At 32.3% G+C, this 25,622-nt stretch overlaps 1 protein-coding gene across 6 annotated transcripts in view; it reads right to left on the bottom strand.

The window, feature by feature from the left end:
* The window catches only part of DPYD (dihydropyrimidine dehydrogenase), an 851,840-nt gene that overhangs the window by 635,744 nt on the left and 190,474 nt on the right, over window positions 1-25,622 (bottom strand). For all 6 annotated transcript variants that reach the window (XM_032248001.1, XM_032248002.1, XM_032248005.1 and 3 more), the window contains one exon: window positions 14,914-15,001. In XM_032248001.1, coding sequence (XP_032103892.1) covers window positions 14,914-15,001 — 88 coding nt within the window. The remainder of the gene's footprint in view (window positions 1-14,913; window positions 15,002-25,622) is intronic.

The following is a 25,622-nucleotide window of genomic DNA, read 5'->3' on the forward strand; positions in this document are numbered from 1 at the left end:
CACACACACACACACACACACACACACACAGATATACAGAGAGGTAAAGGAGAAAAAGATAGAGAGAGAGAAGAGGGAGGTTATCCAGATCGGAAATAAAAAAAATTTCTATTTCCATGGAAAATGATCTTCTAAATACAAAATCCTCAGTAATCCACTAAAATACTATGAGAAGTAATGAGTACAGCAAACTTATAGGGCACAAGATTAAAATACAAATTAATTGTATTTCAATATGTTAGTAATGAACAACCAAAAATAAAATTGAGAATAAATCCATTTACAACAGCAACAAAGAAAATTATTCAGAACTATATATCTTAAAAACTATAAAAAGTATCAAATTTATACTCTGAAAACTATAGAAAATCATTGAAAGGAACTAAATAAGACCTAAATAAATGAAAAATACATCCCATGATCATGGGCCAAAAGACTAATTATTGGGATGGAGATACTACCCAAATTTATGTAAAATTTCAATAAAATGTCTACTAAAATCCCAGCTAATTTGCAAAAATTGACAAACTGATCCTAAAATTCATATGATAATCCAAAGTATCCAGAATAGCTAAATAAAGAAATAAGAATGAAGATAGAGTCCTAACACTTCCTGATTTCAAAAGTTACTACAAAGCTACCATAACCCATGAGGATAAACATGTAGATCAATGTGATAGAAATATGAGTCCAGATAAAGGCCTTCATATTTATGTTCAATTAATTTTTGAAAAGAATTCTAAGACAATTCAATGGGAAAGACTATTCATTTCAATAGATGATGCTGGAATATCTGAATATCCACATGCAAAAGACTGAAGTTTGACCCTATCTCACACCAAACACTAAAATGAAATAAAATTAGATCCATAGATCTGGGGGTCTGAGAGGGAGTGGACAATGACTGCTAAACTAAGTATGGAGTTTCTTTTAGGGGTGATAATATTGTTCTCAAATTGATTGTGGTGATGGTTGAAACTGCAAATGTACTAGACATCAGTAAATTGTCAAGTTCACTTACATGAGCAAAGGTATGGGAGGTGAATATATCTCATAAAAGCTGTTATGTTTTAAAGCGTGCATTTGAAGAAGTGGGAAGTATATACTCAATTTAATAAAGAAATAATTGAATAAAATAGCTAGATTATATAAAAAACTGGGCAATGACCTGTAGGGCAATAAAACATAACTTTTGGAGTCATTTTTCTTCTGAACAGAAATTACATCTCTGCTTGACACAAATCTAGTTAACACGTACATTAATAGCCTAAATTTTTAACTAAGAATAATAGCAAAGTGAGTCAATGGTTCTTTCTCCTAGAAAACTAAATAGTACTCAGCTGTTCCCTTGTAATAAAAAGACACAGTCATCTCCTTGGCCTTACTTTCTGGTTTTGGATAACTTTACTTAATAATAATGAGCATGAGCAATTACTAACTGAGAATTAATCAGTCTATTCCTAAGCAAACATACTTAGTTCCTGCTGAATCCTACTGATCTCTTCACTTAGTATATCCAGCTGAGCAGGTCATCACTGTGAGAAATAATCTCAAAGTCGCTGTCAGTATTCTTTCCTCCTTACATGACATCGCAGAACCATTTGACATGATTGATTAACAAATATTTGTTGACTGACTCCATGACTCAAAACTCCCATTGTATAATTAGAAGTGTCCTTGTAACATAAAAACAGTAACATGCAAATAATGTGATCTGCAATTGGTAGAAAACTTTTAAGATATTTGGGGTAAAAAAAAAAAAAAAAAAGCACAGCAAAAAATATAATCCAATTAAACACCTAAGTATCTTTCCACAAGAATATTGATTGTTTCATGAGCCCCAAATTGGTTTCAAGATTGCACATAAAACGATATCACAAGAATAGAAAGACACATGTTTGAATAATTGCAACAAATAAAATATTTAAAATTATACTTATGGCCCATTATTTTTCTACAGCTGTCAAATGACAAGTGCCTGATCTACTACTGTCATGAAATTGTATAATAATTCTTTAACACTCTCGTTACCCTAAGTATGACCCTTTCAGCAAAACAAATTGTGTAGGAGATTAAAAATTGTTTTAAGTTAGTAAGGATTAATTAAATGTCTTCTAAATATAAAGCATTATGTGTATTTAAAAAAAAAAACAAGTATATGCTTCCCGATATCAAGATGCTTTAGCATCAGAGTAAGAAGTCATTTCAGGTTAAGGGATCCAGCATCAGCTTTAAATGGGTGACACTCAAAATAATTCTAGGTGTGACAGGTCTAAGATAAGAGAGAATGATAGCCACATCATTCTGGATTGATATGAGTAAATATTCAAGAAAGTTCAGAACAGGGCTTGGTATAATGACTTCTCAATTTGGCTGAGGTAATTCATTCACTTGAGAAAGATTATTAGAAGATATATTTGAAAATTGTGTATGAACCAAATTATGGGGGATTCTGACAGGCAAGCTTAGGGATTAGTAGTTAATTAAAGCTTTTTTAATAGAAGGGTTCCAGTATTAAGAAATTAACTGAGAAAATTATTGAATAGATGATGTGAAAATTCCTGGAAAGGAAGGGGAAAGGCAGGGAGCCTAAGAGAGGTTACACAATGATGCCTGGAAAGAGGAAAGCATGGGCATGTACCATAGAATAAAGAAGAATGATTTTGAAATGGGTCGAACCAACATTAAGCAATGATTCAAAAGTCACCTTTGCAACTTATCTATTACAGAAAACTTTGAAAAAATGGTAGATAACTCCATTGTTTAGGGATCTTAGTACTCACAACCAAAGACACTCAGAAACCTATTAGAAGGGGAATACCTCAACTCTTCCCACACAGAACATCAAGATCAATATCAATTTTTTCTCTCATAGTAAGGGGGAAGATTTGTTGAGTCCTCCTTCTACACAAGAGGTTTGATTTCTATTCTGTGAGCTCTTCATTCTTTTTAAAAGTAAAGGCAAGAAAATTTAAATTTAGAAGGATACTTTATAGACACCCCAGCAGTCTCCTTCTAGAAAATACACACTACTTCAACTGGTTCATTTTATTCAATCAGTCACAAGCATTTCTCTGTTCCATCATGTGAAGTAAAAATGTACAGGGCTATGTCAGGAGAGACACAAAATATGTATCAGATTTTTTTGTACATAGAGATATTTTGTGTACAAAACATTAGGACTTTCAATCCTTTTTTTAACAAAAATCCAAAAACAAAAATAATATTTGAAATGTTTGTTGTTTTTAAATCAACACAAAAATATAGGCATTGAATGTTTTTTGGCCCATTAATTTACCCACAATTTGCAGGTATTGAATTTTCTATTAGTCCTTGAAGTTTTTAAAGCATGTTCATAGGCACAACATGTGCCATTTAGGTGAGTTAATTTTAAAATAATTTTAACTTCTATATTTTGCTTTTTACTTTAAAATTACAGCATGAAACTGCATTAGTGTCATTCCTCCACAATTTAATGATTTTTAAAGTCATTATCAAGAACTGGAAAACTCACAAGCCGCTATTCTGTCATATGGTATAACTAATTTAACAAATAGTCCTATCATATTCAAGTCTTCATATCACTATAAGATTATCAATACAGCTGGTGGATTTATTTTAAAGTGTTCTTCCTTCTTCCAATGACAGTTTTCACAGATGGAAGCACCCTTCCAAGATAAACTCCAATCTGTTGCATTTAAAAAAATACTTGGGCTAAACTTCAAGAAGTTTGCATGTGTGAGAAGGGTGAATTAACATTACTTATATTTCTGGCTCAAGCTGTAATGGTGAATGTACTGATGTACATTAATTGAATAGAAAATGTCTCTAGCATCACATACTGAAAGTACATGCACAAAGAACACTCTGTCAAGCTGTCACCATCTCTCAATGAATAAACTGTGGGTCCTCAGATTTTGGCAAAAGAGGATGTAGATATATCGTGAACAGGACACATGAAAATTCTTGACATCATCGTACTCATGCTCTTGTAGAAAAAAAAGGAGACAGAAGAATAGGTTTGACTGGTTTATTCTGAAAACTTATCTTTTCATATATTAGACACACTACATTTTAGATCATTTTTATACAACATGATTTATTTTTAGAACTATACATTTAGTTCAGTGAGCCTCATTTAAGCCTAAACATATAAAGAAATTAATAATTATTCTTGTAGAAGACAAAGTTTTTTTTTATCATGAGATATTAAATTGGAACAAAAACACAGGCATATATAAGTGCCCGTGAGTGCGCGCGCGCGCGCACACACACACACACACACACACACACACACACACACACACACACACAGGGGCTTTGAAGACATCAACTAAATTTGAATTCAGCTTATACCAGCACAAGCAATACGGCTGGGGAAATGTCATATCTTCAGCCTCGGTTTCATCACTTGAGACATGAAGATCAAAATTCTTTCTTGTCAGGCATATTTATATTTTGTACTTTTTAACTTTGCATGGATAAGATGCTTATTCCACTACATGCTATAGAATAGATTCAATGAACTTAGGTCCCCACTCTACCCCTTTAGGCTTCTCCCTAAAAAGATTTTCTTAAATACGAATACTATGAGTTTAAGATCATCATATTTATTAAATAAAACTCATGTTAGGAAGTAGAATAAGAAATACAGAAAGAAAAAAGCAACAAATTATACACAGAAAATCATCAATCCACCAAACCATAAAAATCAATGATATGGGGACATATAAATGGTGGTATAATTTTTATATAGAACCGATATAAATTTTAAAAGTCACTTCTATGACTCCTATTTTCTGCATCCTATCCTCCCTTTCCTTTTCAATACACTTAAGAATTTACAATTTTCCCCATGAGTTAATCAAAATAACTTAGTCTATGTGTGCACATGTATTCATCATTCATCAACTACATGAGAGTGCATTTGATAAGCATGAAATATGAATGAAAAATCAATATTGTTGCCTCTATATTGTTCTAGCTAAATGAAATAAAACTTTCATCTATACCAAAACCCATTCTTTTCACACTTCATATCAGATAACATTTATTTTAAAGACCTTTATCGATATTTCCGCTTTTTTCCAATTGGAAGCATACTGCCAGAATGTACTTCATACAACAGCCTTTTGACGACAGTATTTGTAAATATATATTTGCCATAGTCTTATATTTTTATGACATGTCTTTTTTGTTTTATTAAGGTCAGAGATCATGACTAATCTACCCCTTTTGCCTGTAATCATGTAGTCAACTACATATATAATACTAGAAACATTTTTGATTTCTAAATTTCTTTTTTTTTTTTTTTTTTTTTTTTTTTTGGACAGAGTCTGGCTCTGTCACCCAGGCTGGAGTGCAATGGCAAGATCTCCGATCAGTGCAACCTCCTGCGTTCAAGTGAATCTCTAGCCTTCGCCTCCTGAGTAGCTGGGACTGCAGGGATGTACCACCATACCCAGCTAAATTTTGAAGTTTTTAGTAGAGATGGGGTTTTGCCATGTTGGCCAAGCTGGTTTTAAACTCCTAACCACAAGAGACCCAGCCGCCCTGGCCTCCCAAAGTGGTGGGATTATGCGTGTGAGTCACTGTGCCTGGCCGACTTATCTTTTAATCCTGAAAATGAACATCTCTATAAAAGGCAAAAATAAGAAAGAGCTTCATAGTTTTTGAATGACCAATTAAAATTAAGTAACATGAATGTATTTTCTAAAATTATGAAAGTACACTTTATCCAGTGAAAATAATTATAAATGCAATAAATTTTATAAGAAATTTAGAGGGTTAAGGTTTTAATTTCCAGTAAGTTACAAAGAAACTTGAAGAAAGGAATAAAAAGATAAAATGTTATTTTATTTAGTGTGTAGTAGAGTTTGTATAATTTGCTTCAAAGAGATAGGATACTTTTCTACATCTAAACACTAATACAAATACACTAATACAAAAACATTAATACAAATACAAAGGTGTTAGAACTTGTCATCATTAGAGTTTTAAAAAAGCATTAGGCATTGAAATAATTCTACAATTTCATTTATTAATATTACACAACTTGTAAGTAAATGAGAATATTTTAGTTCAAGAAATTTTTGAGAGGTTAAGATTGACATTCAAAAAAATCTCCCATGTTAATGTTAAATATATATATATATATATTTAAATATAAATATATATATATATTCAAACATATGCATAACTTACAGATAAAATGATGAAAAGTTTTTCTTTCATGACCACTTATGCCACGCCAAAAAAAATGATTATTTATGCCATTAAATCTAGACTGTAATATCACACCATTTGTCCTACACAAAAAAAGTCAGACTGTTTTGTGAGAGTTTGTTCTTTATTGACAAGAATATGAGTAATTCCTTAATTGAAAGACTGTTGTGATGTGTACTATTATTGTGTGTTATTATATTCTACGGTGGATGTTAAAAGAATTTTCAAAAAAGTCTCTAAGTACATTAATTTAGTCCCATTAATAGCTTCAAAAATATAATTAGTATCGATTTGAATAATTTACTTTAAAATTTTAAATTTTTCAAAGTAGTTTTGAAAAAACTAAATCTAAATTTCTTAACATGAAGTCTATTACATTATAATTTTCACCTAACACTTAAGATGTTAATAGCGCTTATAAAATTTTGTCATAATAGCAAAGGCTCCAGCCTTTTATATTTCAATGCTAGTTCATAATGTGCATACTTTGTTAATATAGAGAATATACTGTAATACAAAGGCATACTGGACAAGAAATATGGAAAATTCAAGCAGCTATGTGATCTGACATAAATCACCTAGCTTTGCTGAGTTTCGAATTTCTTTTCTATACAATGAGATGCCTAGTTCAATCACATTTTCTTTTGGTCTATATTCTGCTACAATGAAGTTTACTCATTAATATTAAAAAATACCTAAACTAGTATCCTATGTGTTTCTTTATACAGATTTCTCTTTCTCTTAATATTATGAAAGAAAATAGTTGTGATTCCAATTTAATTTATATATATATATCTCTCTTTTATATCATTAGTGTGCTTTTTAAATAACTTAAATTTTATCAAATATTTACAAAAGTATATGTTTAAATTTGTCTATACTCTACACAACCGCAAACAATATGATGTTACTTGTTTCATATAAAATTGGCTTAAGATGTATAACAAAAATCCTTTCTCAATTATGCTAACATGACATTCAGATTTTAAGTTGTTTACATTTCATAACTTATAATTGACTAACATTTGCTTTGAGCTACAGGCTTTTCAATTATGAACTTCTTCTATTTAAGTAAATGTAAATAAAATCAGTGACTATTACACATTGTATCAACTGTGATTAAAAGTAAAAATGTAACCTTATGATGTCCCAAATATATATACAACAAAACAGGAACAAGATAGATTTTACATAATCATTAATGATTCAATAGACAATGTTATATCCATCTATCTTTTTCACACCACAGGTTAATTAAGATGTGACATTTAAAAAATAATACCCCTGTCCTTTGTGTTTAACAGTGGTAAATTTAGTATTCTACAATTTGCCAGATTCAAGACTATGAAGCTATTTATTAAAAATAAAGTCTGGATTCTGGAAAATTCAGTTAATAGTAACATTAACTACAGTAACATTTGTGATAAATGAATTAGTCAAGTTGTGCATACATTTACATTAATAATTAGAAATTAATATTTTATTATAATCTGAACATGGTACTCAATATTTATTCTGCATAACTCTTTTTCAGTTTACAAAGCAAGTTTTTTGCATGCATATAAAAAGCTATGACACTTTGAAAACAAATGTAATATCAAGGAGATGCTTTTAGTTAGTAACAAAATTTACTAGACAGCATAGAGATTAAAACAGCTTTGTCCTGTTACATATAGATACATTGGCAGAACAAAGAATATTTGAAAACAGATCTCAGTAAATATGGAATTTAATAGGCAATAAAGGTGACATTAGAATACCAGGGTAATTATCCAAAAAACATATTTGGAACTATTTTAGCCATTTGAGGGAAAAAAATTCTTGATCTTTCTCTCACTCTTTAGACCACAATGAAAACTTAGAATAGGGTCATGTGCTATTGGGAAACTTCTCAGTTTTATTTTATTTCATTTTACTACTGAATTTCAATATATTTTTATTATAAAATGTATGTTCATTAGAAGCAGCAAAATAATATAGATATTTATAAGGAAAACATTAGAAATCTAACTTCACCCTACACCAACCTCAATTAAATGAAGAAACTAAAGTTAAATTACATCCTCCCTTTTTTTGTTTATATACAGATTAATCTTTTTTTCTAGAAATAGTGTCATGCTATTCAAATTATTACATTTGTACTTTTTCACTTACTATAAATATCCATTTAGATCAATAAACATAAAATGCAGTTTTAAGAATTGCTTCTTAACATTCTGTAATATAAATACAGCCGAACAGACTGAGCAGACACTAAAGTTGTCACCAGTTTGTGTTACTTAAAACAATGTTATAATTGCTTTAAATAATATCCTCGTATATGTATCCCGTTACATTGTAATACTTTACTTCTCTAGGTAGAACAAATTAATAAAGCATGCTGGTGAAACAGCATATATATTTTTAATTCTTAAATATGCACCCACCATATATTTGGTTGTTCTTTCCTTCCTGCGAAACTTTCCAAAATTCTTTCCTTCCTGCTAGTAACATAGGAGTTTAGTTTTCAACTTCAACAATTTGATAAGAGAAAACTTGTGTCTCATCTTTTCATTTATGTATTACTGACTAATATGCAAGTAGACTAATTTTAATATGATTAATAGTCACTTATATTACTTGTATAATAATATAATTTTTGCCTATGCCTGCACTGAGTTATCCTTCTCAAATAAATCTTCAGGAACTCTTTGATTAACAAAGATGTTAACACTTGGCTTGAAACACGCATGGCAAATAATTTTTCAGTTGGTTTCAAGTGAGGTTAGTTTTTATTTTAAAATATATTTTTACAATGCAGGTAGTAAAATTTGTTCTTCTATACTTTATAGATGCTTGTATTTAAAATTATCCTTAAATAAATATTTTTCATATGTCGAATGTTAGTCCACCTGAAAAGTATTCTTTTCAGGTGGACTAATGAAAGATTCTAAAAGTATAGTCAAAATTATTCCAGAACTATTTATTGAAGAAGTCATTTATTTTCCACTGAATTGAAATGTCTTCAGCATTATATATCATATACTCATATTTACTTGGTTCTATTTATAGACTCTCATCTTTTTGCAAAATGTATATTCCTGTACCAGTACTACAATGTTGTGATTACAGCAGATTTGTAGTATCAGTATCTGATATAATAAATCTTTTTTGTCTTATTTTTTTAAAGTTTCTTTCTTCCATATAGCTCTCCAATTACTATGCCAATATTTTCCTACACAAAATTTGGGTTTTTATCAATCTAGACTATCCACTTACTCTTAAATATTTATTGCACTTTTCCAGGGCATATTGAAAACTAGTTATCTGCTACGACTCTTTTAATTAGAAATTAAAACTATAGGAAAATAGCTTTTAAGTCATCTTAAATGTACCTAGTCATGAATAGGCATATCAAAACACTGAAAATGACAACCAGAAAGTAGATCAAAGAAATCAGTAGGAATCCTTGTAAAGGCATTTGCCAAACCATGTAAACATAGGCTTCTGTTTTAAGGGGCTCAGAGGACATAGGTTTTAGAAGAAAAGTTCAAGGCCCATCAAAAGTCTGGGTCTAACATAAGACTCAATCATAAAGCTAGGATCGACTAAGTCCACATCACCGGAAAGAGAAATTGAAATTAATCCTACCTCACTCCCACCTGGAATTGCAGAAAAACTTTCCTGTCTTAAACTTGGGTACACAAGAAAAAGAGGGAAAATAATTTCCTTAGCAAATTAAATTTATAATAATACAGTCTTCCAGTATATTTGTGGCCTGAGTCACACAATCTTGGTGACTTGAAATAAACATCAAATGAGAAATTTAGTTTAGGGTGGTCCCAGAGGACTGGTAGTAAAGCCATTGTCTGAGGGAAGCAAATATAAATCTCTTGTAAAGAAACTTGCATTCTTCACACTTATCAGAGAATTTCCTCCAATAAGGCATCAACATAAAATAGAGTAATAGAAAAAAAAAATCGATGAACATACAAGGGAACATAAAGCACTCAGTGGAGGCAGTAGATAGCACAGGCAGTATAATCAGACTCACAGAGACTTTCAATAGTAAAACTGTCAAAATATAAAAAGTAATATTTTAAGTTTTAAGAAATAAAAGGCTTGAAAAGATTAATAAAAACCTGGCAGATTTTAAAAAGAGTACAATAAACTCTTAGAAATGAAAGACATAATTGTAGCTCAAAACTCAATGGACCATTTTAACAATATATTTGAAACGGGTGAAGAAATTATAAGGGAACTTCAAAATAGAATTGAAGGAAATTATCTAGAATGAAACCCACACTATAAACAAAAAGACAAAAGTATGAAACCTAAGAGTCATTGAGAACAAAGTAAAAAGATCTAACATGTATCTAATTAGAGCTTCATAAAGACAGAAAGACACTGAAAAATTTACCAAAATGATGAATGAAATCAATCCAGTTTCAAGAATTCCAAAGAAAAATAAGCAGGACAAATAAAAGGAAATACGGACTTAGATAAATCATTGTAAAATTGTTGAATGTCAAAAACTAAAAAATCTTTAAAACAGCACCCCAAAGATATATTAACCTCAATGAACAATAATTAGATTTCCATTCATTGTTCAATAGTAGCACTGTATGATAAAAGGCACCAAAATGGTAAGTTCTATAAGGCAGAAAAATAATAATAATAATTGCCAACCCTAAATTCTATAGTTAGTGAAAAAACTTTTCAAAAGTAAAAAAATAAAAATAAAAATAGCTCAGAAAGAAAAATTAAGATAGTCTGCCAACAACAACAAAAAAACCCTTTCTGAATAAAATTTTATTTATTCCAAATAAAACTGCTTCCACATGGAAATTGCAACATTGAAAAAATGGACAAAAATGTGAATAAAGCTAATCCTATATTAACTAAAGCAATTATCATACTCTCATCAAATTTTAAAAGAGAGAATATACAAAAAATATAACATGGAAAGAGGTAATCAGAATTAAACTTTATTCTATGACACAAAACTCACTCACATTGATATTCTAAATGACACAAACCAACCCAAACTACATACTCCAAAGTTAGCAGGTCATCTGTAATGAAAACTGGCACGAGTTCAGAATTATTTAAATCACATGGCATACTGAACTCTGCAACTCTGAAGGATAATGGCTTGTGTGCCCTCTAGGAATATAACAGAGATAGAGGGGTGTGTGTGTGTGTTTGTACATGTGTAGAGCTTTATTCAAAAATAATTCACGTATCATATTTACACCAATTAATTTAGAACAATGATTTTTGATCACTCAAAAAAGATACTCCATCACGACTCGTAGTCATTACCCACTTTTATAAATACTCCTCACCTATTTTTGCCTAACTCTCCTAACTGAGTCGCAGGAAATCATTTATCTACTTTCTGTTTCTATGTATTTGTCTATTACGGACATTTTCTAAAACATTCCTCCTACCTAAGTGTTATTCTATAACTTTGGAGATCATGCTAATCAAAGGAGATAGAGTGTGTTTTGTTTTGAAGGTTTGTTCTATTGAGCACCATCTTATGGCAGATAGTCAGTCAATACTCTTGAAATGGATAGAGGGGTTCATAACTGCCACTGAACAATAAAAATGAAGGAAGTGACCTCGTGTAACAAGGCAAACCTGAAATCTTATCACTGCTTTTTTGTTGAATATATATAAATATTTAAATTTTTAAAATTACTGGGTAATAAATTATTTACTTTCTAACATTTTTTCTTCTAACTTACTTCTTTAATATAATAGTGGGAGAAAGCCCAATCAAGTTACATAACAGGTTTTGTATTTGGACATAAGTTTCTAGGCATTGGGAAGCAACTATAGTTACTGAGCAAGGAAGTCATAGAATTTGAGCAAAGTTTAGAAAATTATTCTAGAAATGATCAATATTTTGTTTGATAAGAGTATAAACCATTGCCACTGAAATTGAAAGGTAAACCCAACAGGTGAAAGCACCAAATCTACTGATTACATTTCTGCTTTCCTGCTTTGTAACATCTGTAATATGTATGTGTGTGTGTGTGTGTGTGTGTGTGTGTGTGTGTGTGTGTGTAATATATATAATATATCCCTCTCAACCATACATATATATATATACACACATACAAACACATATATATCAAGGTAACTTCAATTTTGTTGTTGCTCTAAAATATAGATCTATCACAAAGAAAAAACTTTTCTTTTACATCATATCATTTAGTCAGCTTTTCTGTAACATATATTATAAATTTATTTATCTATACACAAAAAACACACTAATCTGAGTATACAGATTTTACAAACACATGCAAAATCATGGAAAAATTGATGGCTTACAATTTAATGTAAAAGTTTTGAAAAGAACATACCTCTATTGTTTTAAATAAAGGATCATTAAATCAAGGAACACTGTTTAAAAAAGCCATTTATTTCACCATATTGATAGATTGATCTCATGCCTTCTCATATAAAGGCAGTATTTTTTAAAAGAAAACCTATCAAGAAATATAACCCAGTATTCACAGTTTGATAAATCTGAAACGTGTCCTTCCAATTGAGAGATACAATTGCAAACGACAGCCTGCACAAATGAAACAGAGAAAAACTGACTGAGTGGGGACAATAGAATTGAGTGTACCTTTCAAAACTAGAGCTGTAATCCAGTTTGTAAGAAAATAAAGAATGGAAGTATTGGCCTAAACTCCACTGAATCACAGAAGCCTAACACAATACAAAACAAGTGACATCCTTTTCTCAGAGAGGTGAAAGACTCATTGAGTCTAGGGATTCAATTACCCTCTCAACCTGGAAAGAACCCCCCTCCTTATTGAGGTCCACTGGCAAAGCAATGTGGGACAACCTACATTGTACACAGATGGTAAATATCTAAAAACCTGCAGGCTTTAAAAAACAAGAATCTTTGACCTTTTATGATTGCTACAGTGATTCAACAAAAAATTACTTACAAAAGTTTTTTTTAATGTTTGACAAAAGATTATCTTTTCAATTAAACATCATCAAATATCTCATATTCATATAGAAATCTTCTAAATACATATCTAAGCACAATGCTCCATTCGGTAAAGAATATGAACAAATTAATGAAACAGAAAGAGGTTTCCCTAAAATAGAGATGACTGTGATCTTGCTTAGACATTTTGTAAACTTCTCTGAGAATCCCATTTGCCTTTTTTTCTAGACATTCTAGACATTTGTGCAGACCTTGAATAAATGAATTTTGTACTCATAAAGTAACTACTGAATTCTGAAATATCTATGAAAAAATTGGGGTAGCCTGGATATTCTAAAATGGTCCATCATGATTATCATATTTCCCCATGCTCGATGTGAGGAGTGTTAACTTAGACATATTTTTTAGCGAACATACTTCAGACTTCAAACTTTGGACACTCCTTTTCTTATAAGATCTTTATTAAACAAATAAGATTTTGTAAATATAAATTTATTTCAAAAACAGCAATTACTTGTACAATATTTACTATATTGAATGAATAGGGAAACTAATAATTCCACATCAACAAAATATTTGTTGAGTAATTACTATATTAGACATTTTCATATAAAAACATTATTCAGCTTATAACACAACTCTGTAAAATAGATGCTACCTTACCTTCATAAATGAAAGTAAGGAGGTAAATTTCCCCAGTTTCGCAATAAGTGGCTTATCTAAAAATTCAAACCAGACTTCAAATCCTAATAAATCTGACCAGTCACAGATTAATGCCACGTCCCTACACCCAAGTAATAATTTTTAAATTCTTTCAAACCCCTAAATTGATATAAAAGTATTTATCATTTTTCTCCTCCTATATTATTTATTTTAAATACTTTACATATATTAAGAAATAATCTTTATATGTAAAAAGGTATGTGGTTGTTGTAGTAGGAGTTAAGGTATCTTTACAGTGTTTTAGAAAATCAGTGGTAAATCTTATGAAAAGATTCTCTATCTTTATGGGAGACTTTCTTCAGCTTTGTTCATCCTTAAAGAATTAGACACTTGGGCAAGAGTTCTCAATGCTCTCTTCACAAAAACAATAGGTACTATTAATTATTCAATCAATCAACTATTCACTTAGTGAATGAAAACTGGGCTTAGAGTTACATTGATTTCTTTAAAAAAAACTAAAGATCAAAATTCTTTGTGTTCTACTCATGCCCATATAAGCTTTGTTTCTATTTTTTGTTGTATTTTTTTTTACTACAACTCTATGAGTCACTATGAATTATTTCAAATCTTAAACAAATTAACTAAATTTTAGTAAAAAAGAAAAAAAGCCTATTCCCTTGCTATATCTGTGCACTAGACTTACTATCAAAGCACACTTTCAAAGATATTTCACAAATCATAATAGTGTTTTGCTGATCAATGACAGTTCTTGTCTATGAGTACTTAGCAAGCATAAAGTCAATCTATTCAGTGTCTTGAATTTTAAAAATCATTCACTTTAACATAAACTAATTTTCAAAACGAACAATTAAATAAATTTTCATGATAATTCACAACTTGGAAGTGCTTAATTAATAAATGTGCCACATTTTTAAATGCCTATAGAAATCATATTTAATGCTTTAATCAGATATGCTAAGACAAGCTGTATGCTGTACCCACGGATAATAATAGAGAACAAGATCAAATACTGTTATTATTTTCATTTGCAGAGTTAAATCTGAATTTACCTTGTTTGCAATACTTGTGATGAATGATTTAATATCAAGATTAGTTGGACAGCTCTTCTGACAGGGGGCATCTGCACATTTCAGGCATCTAGGAAATAAAATAATTGCATTAAGAAACTACAAGATAAGTGAGCTAATCTATACATTTTCTACCTTATACTCATTCACAGTCAGTGTCTAGTAAGTCTATAAATAAAATTATATTATTTTTAGGTAAAAACTTTCCTTTTTTGAGACACAGTCTTGCTCTGTTACCCGGCTGGAGTGCAGCGGCATGACCTTGGCTCACTGCAACCTCCGCCTCATGAGTTGAAGCGGTACAAAACATTTTTAAGCAATAAATACAAAATTTCTGTGTTTCAGCTTTTGTATTCCTCTTGAGGTACATAAATGAGAATCATGCTGGCTAGTAACTGCCCTGCCTCTCAGAGTTTCTTCTTGATTTTAAGAGGGTGATACTTACTTAGGATACACCATTCGTTCACTCTCTCAGTTTTGTTATGATCCCTCACTATGATGACAATATTTGGCATGCAGTTTTTTATGGTAAGGTTTGTAATTCTTTTTGACCAAAATTATTGCACAAATGCAAAGATCCAAGATAAAGTCTTAGTTTACCACTTGAAATATCCTTTCTTCCACTCTTCCTTCCTCCCACCTTCCCTCTCTACCTGTCTGCCTCCCTCTTTCCTTCCAGTTTTCTGAAGTCTTTCAACCTTCATCCTGTTCACATGACAACTGAGTTCTGTAGTAGATACTTCAAAGCATAGCCCAGATCCACTCCCTTCAAGACCAAAACTTTATTCCCACAGCTACCTTCCCTCTGCTGCTGAAGAGAACAGGTTCCACAACGTCAGGCCTTCTTTCCAGTAGCAGCACACAACCAATTCAAGGTCACTGAGTGGGCTTAGAGGTTCGTTACCCACTCCCGTATTTGGGGAGCTAGTCTGCAAGGGGCCACTGAAGCATTTATTGTTAACTGTTTGCCCAATCCCACTTCCTTCACTCTTCTACAGATGCTAACCTGCATGTAAACTTCCTGCGCATTAATCTCATCTCAGACTCTGCTTCCTGGGGACCCGGCCAGAGATATATTCAAACTTTGTTGCACCTAAGAACCACCTGGAAGCTTGATAAGTGGCACAGACTCCACAGAGGAGCCCCTACAGAGTCCAAGTTACTGGCCTGGGAATCTGCATTTTGAAAAAGGGCCTCTAAAGTGATTCTAGTACTCATAATTGGAACCACATTGTTAGAACCAGAATTCTATAATTATTCACTTGGGACAATTAAAACCAATGGCCAGACTCATCCTTTATTTTCACATTAACTTACATGTTTTTTTTTATTTATTCATTCATTTAATACATATTTAATGAGCCTCCATTACATGGCAGACCCTGGGATATGAGAATGTAAAAGTGTTGGAAAATGATCGCCATGGTCCTATCATAGAATATGCAGTTTGAATGAAGTACAGACACAGAAAAAGCCACACACTGGTCAAGGTGGTCAATGAGAATTTGGGTGAAATATAGCATGCTAAGGGAGCAAAGAAGAAGGACAGTAGTCCTGGAGGGAGACAGTCAGCACAGGGTTCCTGAAAGGAATAATATTGAAATAGAAGCTTGAAGAATGAGTGGACAATAGGAAAGCAAATGACAGTGGGATTCTGAGTGCAGGATCACTTAAGAGAATGACCCCAAAATAAAAAGAGTATACACAAATGTCTGGAAAGGAAAGAACATGACAGGGCAGGTGAATGAATGAATTTGGTCTAGCATAAAGTGAGAGTAGGAGTAGAAAGAAATGAGGCTGGAGATAGACAACTAAAGGAAATACACAACTGCCACATGTGTCAGAAAAACAGCATTCTCCAAGAATTTCACTAAGAATGAATCCTACATTGCTCAGTGACAAAGGTGACTAGTTAGCTCATTTTCTATACACTTCCATGTGCAAAGACCTTGGTTCATTTCCTTCAGAAAACAAAACCAGTCTCCTTGTCATTCTTTTGTGAGTAAGAGAGCCCTCTTCATTGTCTGAACCAATTTCTCAGTACCTAATTAATATCTTGTTTTTAAATCTGATTTCCTTTCTCTGGTTTGTGCCCTTAGCCTTCTCTCCAAATTAAATTTTACACAATGAGTACCAAAGGTTTTTCATAATCAATTGTCCTCTCTGAAATGTAGTCATTAAACCTCTCCCCTATCATTTCTCTAAATGCCATTGTTAGACTCACATCTATCATTTAGTTGAATTCCTATCTGCTCATACTTAACATTTTTCCCCGAAACACTATTACTGAGTTCAAAAGTAATTTCTTCAAAGTATAATTTGCAGCATACATTGCAAACAATGCAAAAAACTGTGTAACGTATGGCCTAGTTGGTCCTTGATGTTAAAATGAGGTGATATTTATATGTGCAACTGTCATGTAGATAAATACGCTGAGCATGAATAGTGGTGTGAAAGGATTTTCTTTTATGTCACAATATAAAAAAGCTAAAAGCTTAGCAAATAATATACCAATTAAACATCAACTTATTGGTGAAAGAAAGTTTTTTCAACAGTTATACAATATCTGACATTACACAGGAATAAACACACACACACACATATACGGCACATCATACAGATTCTGGTTATCCCTAATGAAGTCACAAGTTTCCTGCTTCTCTTTTTTCTAACACCCAAAGTGAATAATAACACAATTAAAAAATAAAGTTATAATAAATGAATCAAATTAATGTGCAGTATATTTTTCTGTTCTTCCAGAGAAATCTTATATTCAACGTAAACAGATTCACTTAACAGCATTGACAATGTAAGGATTTTTAGTTGTGGTTATTAAGCCTCTTTACCAAATAATTCTCCTTTTATTATTGAGCTAGTTCACAAATAACAGCTGTTGAAAATGTCAGATGTTAATGAGGCAGGGCCACGCAAACCTGAATTGTAGCATTCTTTTTTCCTTTGGTGTCATGAATATGCCAGAATGGGCAGACTCTGATAATAATACCATCTTGCAATTCTCTAAGCGCTCTGCAGACTAAAGTGCATCAGGCTGCCATTAATCCCACTTATCACTCTGACAGCTCAGTAATTACACTACTGCTATAGCCAGGTAGTCCTAATAAAATATCAACCACTGCACTGGAATGCATACTGGTGAGATGTTTTATTAAACTTCGAGGGGTGGGGGTTGATCATCAAGTGACATTAGTGTTGACCTATTTTTCTATTTGACAATAAATTATCCTTTGACCATGCCATAATAGATATTACAGAGTGCATTTACTGTACCAAATCAGAAAGGTACTGAATTACAATGATATAGGCAAATGGTGTAAATAAAATAGCAGAAATGCATGTCAGAATGTTATTACCTAAATTGCCTTAAATGATTGATACCATGAAAAATCACAGACACAGTACTTTGGGGAATATGTCAACAATTATTGTAAACCACAGTTCCACATAAATTTCTCCATAATTTCTACATAAAAGTAACATTTAAATTACACTTGTTTTCATCTTTGGTCATTTAATTCCCCTTTTACCTTTCAAAGTTACTCTGTTATAGCTTATTTTTAAATGCATAATCAGCAAAAATTAATTCAGAATAAACAATTATGTCATACTTTTATCCCCAAATAATTGTTATACATAAAGTTAAATAAGTGTATTAGATTTTTTTAAATGCAAGGAAACAACTTAGAGTTTTCACTAGTCACATACTTTTAAAATCTTCACATTTAATGCAAAGCATAGCAATGTACTTCACTAAGAGCAAAATATAGAATTCTTAATCAATGTTAATCTTTCATGATTCAACATGACCATAAAAAAAGTATGAAAACTTAAGTACTGATACTTAAAGGCCAAAAACTATTAAAGATATATTTATCCAGGATATTTCTCTAGAGAAAGAGAAACAGGATTCCTTTTCTCAAACATCAGTGAGGCTAGACAGTTTTACTTCATAGTATGACACCAAAAATATTATAGTGAGTAATGAAACAAGCGGCATTTCATTCTTCACACATCTGAGAACAGATGCCTGCTTCTTTTATTGGTAACCATCCACAGCATTTGGAATTGTAACCTATGCTTGTTAAAGAATTTTCTACTCCATGAGTTTAAATGGCTGAATTAATTTCTTTCTCAGTTAAAAAATAATAAAAAAAATACTTACACATAAGTCGATCTGAAACCCTTAAAACTCACATCGCATAGTCTTAGCTTTGCTAGGTTTTGGTTTCATTGAGTCAGCATGGTTTAATCAGGCAGTGTAAGTCTATATTAATCTATATATAATGGCATTAAGCAAGAAAGTATTTACAGTAAAAAATTAAAATATTTTCCTAATAGTAATATTGCATTTCCTCAGATATTTAATGTTCAATATCATCATCTGTAAGGTCTACCTAATTGAGGTGCAAAAGATGGATTCAAAACACTGCTTCCCTACCCTATAAGCACCAGTGTAGGAAAATAACATAGTTTAATATTTTCCCCAATGGTGCAATATATCTACTGAAAATGGGGCAGAATCAACTGTCCAGTTGAAAAGAAGTGTGAATAAAGAAATCGAGGTTGGAAGGGTCATTCATGCATGAGTTCCACAACTTTTATCCTTTGTTTCCAGACTCTATCATAATAAAAGGAGACGAGAAAGATGGCTGGTATCTTTAAAACATGATGGGACTAATTCCATGTTCTGATCCATTAAGCAGTCAAAACAGCCAAAAGCGAACCTCAGCTTCCAATAATTATCTGCCTATTTATATCGCTCTGATTCTCTTAATAATCCATTAACAGCCCTTCCTATGTACTTCTGACTCTGCTCCTCTGATTACACCACAGGTTCTTAATAGCTTAGGGCTATCTGGAACTAACTTTGAATATTCTTAAATATGCATCTTGGCCCAGCCTCTATTATACTGAGCTGGAAGCTACAATAACATCCTTAAAAATAACTGAATTTTTAATACTGTGCACCATTCTGCCATTTAATCACACCTGTATGTTCATGTTTTAAGAAGTTTAATATTTATTTGTATTTACAAGTTAAGCCAAACATAATTTTAAATAGCTATTTATCTCCTAGAAATTTTCATTTGCACGTGGGTGCTTCAAAACAATTAAAAAGGCAAATTTAGAACAGAACACAATTCACACAATTGACGCTCAAAATTATTTGTTGGATGATAATAATCAGGAAGCTGGGAATATAACATAGTTGAGAACTTTCCTACAAGTACTTTCTGTAGTCTATGTCGAGGGATTATTGGTTTTGCCATAGCTTTAAAATGTATAGCTCATACTTTTTGCATATTTTGAATTAAATGAAGGGACTTATGTTAAATTCCATAGTCATTATTTATCTTCATCCATAACAGATTCCTAACAATTTATAAGACTACTTTTATCTTCACCTCATAGATGAGTCTCCAGTCATCTCCCAGAAGCAGAAAAAGACCAGCAGCCAAGGCAGTGGAGGAAACGACTAAAACATATTTAGAATCTCACACCCAGGACTATCCCATCTACGAATAAAAACAGGTTAGAATTTTAAACGGTGGTGTTTTACTGACCCCATCTCTTGATGACATCAGTGCCTCCGCCAGAGTAATTTGAAGACTGAGAAAAACGCAGTTAAGAAGTCACAGCTAGAAAAAGAGTACGGTATCATCTCTCCTGGAGTCCAATTTGAGTTTAGAAAAAAAATAAATAAATAAAAGTAAAAGGTAGTCTTGATTGTCTCCTCAAGAGGCTTCTCAAGTCCAGACGAAAAGGTTAGAGTTTTACAGTATCACACAGTTTTGAAGGCTTACCCAACCTTAGCAGCCACTGAGGCACTATGACTTAGAGAAGGAAAGTTACTCGTCCGAAATCTTCCTCAGAATGTATGGCAAGCTTATAATTCAGTCCATTGCCTTTCTATTCTGTAACATTTATTTTCTTCTTAACCATATGCTATTATTAGGAAGCTAGTTTTATTATAATTTTAAGCAACTTTGATTTAGCCATTTGTGCTGAAAAGATGCTTTTATTAGCATATTCTTATTAAAAAAATACACTACAAAATCCTCAATAGCATAAGAAATCACAACCTCAATCAAGTACATTCTGTTGTCTTACAAGTAAATAAAATACCTTCTAAAAAACAGTACATATCACCTTTTTAAAAATTTTAAACAAGGATTGTCTTATTTTACTATACAGGAAGAAACACCATTATGATTATTAAAGGCTATTGCTCTTAAATGTATTTGTTTCACTTTCTTACCCTGAAAGTGATTTGGATAAAGAAGAAGAAGATTCAAAAATATGTTTTTGATATACAGCGGTGAAATATGAAAGATGTGATGGAAATGGTATAGATTAATAACTGCAGAAGAGTCACTGGAAGAAAAAACACACCTCATGAATACAGACACAGATAGATATAACCAGGAATGAAAAGAGAACACAGCCCACATAAAGAAAGAAGGGTCAGTATTTAACGCTTTCTGAATCTACTGGGGCTTTCACTTATTGGACATATAAATGCTATATAAATGAAAATATTTAAACAGTAGCACTAAACAACAATGACCAAAAGGCCAAAAGAAATTTTTTTTGTTTGGTTTGGTTTGGTTTTTTTGCCAAATGAATGGTACTGTTAATTATGCTGAAAATTATGGGGTTGAATGACATTACTATAGGTTGCAGCATTAAGGAAAAGTGTCCCAATTCTCACTACTCTCTGTTAGAAATTTATTTATAGAGCATAAGATCATGGTTTATAACCTGAAGTGTTAAAATTGAACAAAAAATAAGTTATTTATAACAACTATTAGAAGTAATTAAATATTAGCTATTCACCGGTTTTTATATATCAATAATACAGAAACAGTAACAGTAAAGTCAATGCAGGAAAAATACATAAAAGCATTCATTAAATGTTTTCCTACCCAGCAGATATCTGGGCACTAAAATAGCTGATATAATTTGATCCCTGTCACCTGCAGCTACAACAGAGGTAGACTTTAATCAAGAAAACCAGAGAATACCATAGATAAAAGCTCTGCTTTATGTCCTGGAGGGACGGGCTTGTTGGCAACACTCTCCTAGGAAGCCATTCTTTATTCACCTTAAATATGGTGAGGATTGAGAGTATGTACTTAAAAGGATTGAGGGAGATGGCAAGATTCAGGAAGATAAGATTTTCCTCTGTCTTGTTGTAATGAGGAAAATAGCGATAAGCCATGTACCTAGGATAGGATGTTTTATAGAAACCGTCTATACTTAGCATAGTCAGTCAGTTAATATATAGCATACATGCATTTAGTGCATACATGTAATATACATAAACATACACACACACACACATACACACACATACACTATGTGTGTGGATGCAGCCAGACTTTCGTGTATGCTAATATTAAATGCTCAAATGTGCTTGCTCATCCTAAGCCTTTAAGTGTATTATCTCAGAAAGAATAGCACTGAGGTTAAGAGTACAAGTTCTGGTGCTTGATTGCCTATATTTAATAGTTAACTTCACTTTACTGGTTTTAAGATGTTAGGCAAAGGACCTAAACTCTCTGAGCATGAGTTTTCTCATTTGCAAATGGGGATAACTTGTACATCTAATTGCTGCAATAATTTTTAAAGATTACACACTTAATATGCATTTCTTTAGTAATTCAACAGATATTCTCCATAATCTTCAATATATTCTGAAAGTTATATATTGCTTTCTCTTCTTTAACCTGGAAGGAATTAGTGAGGAGCCAAAGTATAATATTTTACAATTATTTACGTACATTAAACATAGTAGGCATCTGACAAACACATACATATATATGTGTGTGTGTATATATATATATATGAGAAGATATATATGTGTATATATGTTTGTCTGAAATCTTGTATGGAGAAAATGAGCACTTAAAGCATATATATATGTATATATATACACACACACACATATATGTGTGTATATATATAAACGTATATATATGTGTGTATATATGCTTTAAGTGTTCATAAAAACACAAATATGTGTATATATATATACACATATGTGTGTGTATATATATGTATATATACACACACGTATATGTGTGTGTGTGTATGTATATATATATACACACACACACATATATGCTTTAATTGTTCATTTTCTCCATATAAAATTTCAGAAGAAGGAAAAGTTATTTTCCTCTCAGGAGAACCAGAGAAGCCTTCTTAGAGAAAGCTATGCTTAAAGTTGAAGAAAAGGTAGGATTTGACCATGTAGAAATTAGTATAACAGAACTTAATACTGACAGCAAGTTATCAATGCAATATGGCTTGTCATTTTATTCTACACAGCAGCTGCCACTACACCATGTACATTTTAACTGCCCAATAATGTGAAATGAGTGAATGAAAAAAATACAGGGAAAAGAAACAATTGTCTAATGCAGTCTATTAAAATAGATTATAGGCTCATCCAGGACAAAAAAGAAAATTCATCACTGGTTCTCAGTGCATATGCTACTAGCTGGCACATACATACGTGCTCATATGTGTTTATGAAAAATTACTCAATCACTGTACTTCAGGAAATCAAACAATGAAAATACATCTCAATCTCATCAGTGGTCAGATATTATTTACAGTGCACTGTATATATAATCCTTTCTTCTTCAGGCTTTTGGTTGTTTCCCCATGGTAATGGTATGATGTAAAAATATTCACAATTGGTACAAAGAGAATAAAATATCTAGAAATACAACTAACAAAGGATGTAAAGGACATCTTCAAGGAGAAATACAAATCACTGCTCAATGAAATAAGAGAGGAAACAAACAGATGGAGAAACATTCCATGTTCATGGTTAGGAAGAATCAATATCGTGAAAATGGCCATACTGCCCAAAGTAATTTACAGATTCAGCACTATCCCCATCAAGCTACCAAGGACCTTCTTCACAAAACTGGAAAAAAATACCTTAACCTTCACATGGAGCCAAAAGAGAGCCCACATAGCCAAGTCAACTCTAAGCAAAAAAAAACAAAGTGGAAGCATCACACTACTGGACTTCAAACTATACCACAAGGCTACAGTAATCAAAACAGCATGGTACTGGCACCAAACACAGGTATAGACGAATGGAATAGAACAATGGCCTCGGAGGCAACATCACACATCTACAACCATCGGATCTTTGACAAACCTGACAACAACAAGCAATGGGGAAAGGAGTCCCTGTTTAGTAAATGGTGTTAGGAAAACTGGCTAGTCATGTGCAGAAAGCAGAAACTGGACCCCTTCCTGACACCTTACACTAAAATTAACTCCAGATGGATTAAAGACTTAAACATAAGACCTAACATCATAAAAACCCTAGAAGAAAACCTAGGCAAAACCATTCAGGACAGAGGCGTAGGCAAGGACTTCACGACCAAAACACCAAAAGCATTGGCAACAAAAGCCAAAATAAACAAATGGGACCTAATCAAACTCCACAGCTTCTGCACAGCAAAAGAAAGAGTCATTAGAGTGCATCAGCAACCAACAGAACAGGAAAATATTTTTGCAATCTACCCATCTGACAAAGGGCTGATATCCAGAATCTACAAAGAAGTAAAACAGATTTACAAGGAAAAAACAAACAAGCCCATTCAAAAGTGGGCAAAGGATATGAACAGACACTTTTTAAAAGAAGACAATTATGAGGCCAACAAACATATGAAAAAATGTTTATCATCAATGGTCATTAGAGAAATGCAAATCAAAACTACATTGAGATACCATCTCACACCAGTTACAATGGAAATATTAAAAAACCTGAAGACAACAGATGCTGGAGAGGATGTGGAGAAATAGGAACACTTTTACACTGTTGGTGGGAGTGTAAATTAGTTTAACCATTGTGGAAGACAGTGTGGCGATTCCTCAAGGTCCTAGACATAGAAATTCCATTTGACCCAGCAATCCCATTACTGGGTATATATCCAAAGGATTATAAATTGTTCTACTATAAGGACACATGGACACGAATGTTCATTGCAGCACCTATTTACAATAGCAAAGACCTGGAACCAACCCAAACGCCCATCAATGACAGGCTGGACAGGGAAAATGTGGCACATATACACAATGGGATATTATGCAGTCATCAAAAACGATGAGTTCGTGTCCTTTTTAGGGACATGGATGAACCTGGAAACCATCATTCTCAGCAAACTGACACAAGAACAGAAAATCAAACACCGCATGTTCTCACTCATAGGTGGGTGTTGAACAATGTGAACACATGGACACAGTGAGGGGTGCATCCCACACTGGGGTCTGTAGGGGGGAAATAGAGGAGGGGCAGCAGGGGGTGGGGAGTTGGGGAGACAGAGCATGGAGAGAAATGCCAGATATAGGTGATGGGGAGGAAGGCAGCACATCACACTGCCATTTGTGTACCTATGCAACAATCTTGCATGTTCTTCACATGTACCCCCAAACCTAAAATGCAATAAAAAAATAAAAATAAAAATAAATATTCCTCTAAAATAATTAAATTAAAAAAGGAGGGATAACACAACATACTGTGAAGGTTGTACTTTTAAAAATGGCTACATTTTAACTAACAATGTGCCTGATCTTTATCATGGGTGCATATGTTTGAAAAGTATCTGAAGACTGCAACTGGTTAAGTATGACCTATTTATTTA

This window comes from Sapajus apella, unplaced genomic scaffold, assembly GCF_009761245.1.
Source record: "Sapajus apella isolate SASKATOON/1434 unplaced genomic scaffold, GSC_monkey_1.0 scaffold64, whole genome shotgun sequence".
In the NCBI taxonomy this organism is placed as follows: Eukaryota; Metazoa; Chordata; class Mammalia; order Primates; family Cebidae; genus Sapajus; species Sapajus apella.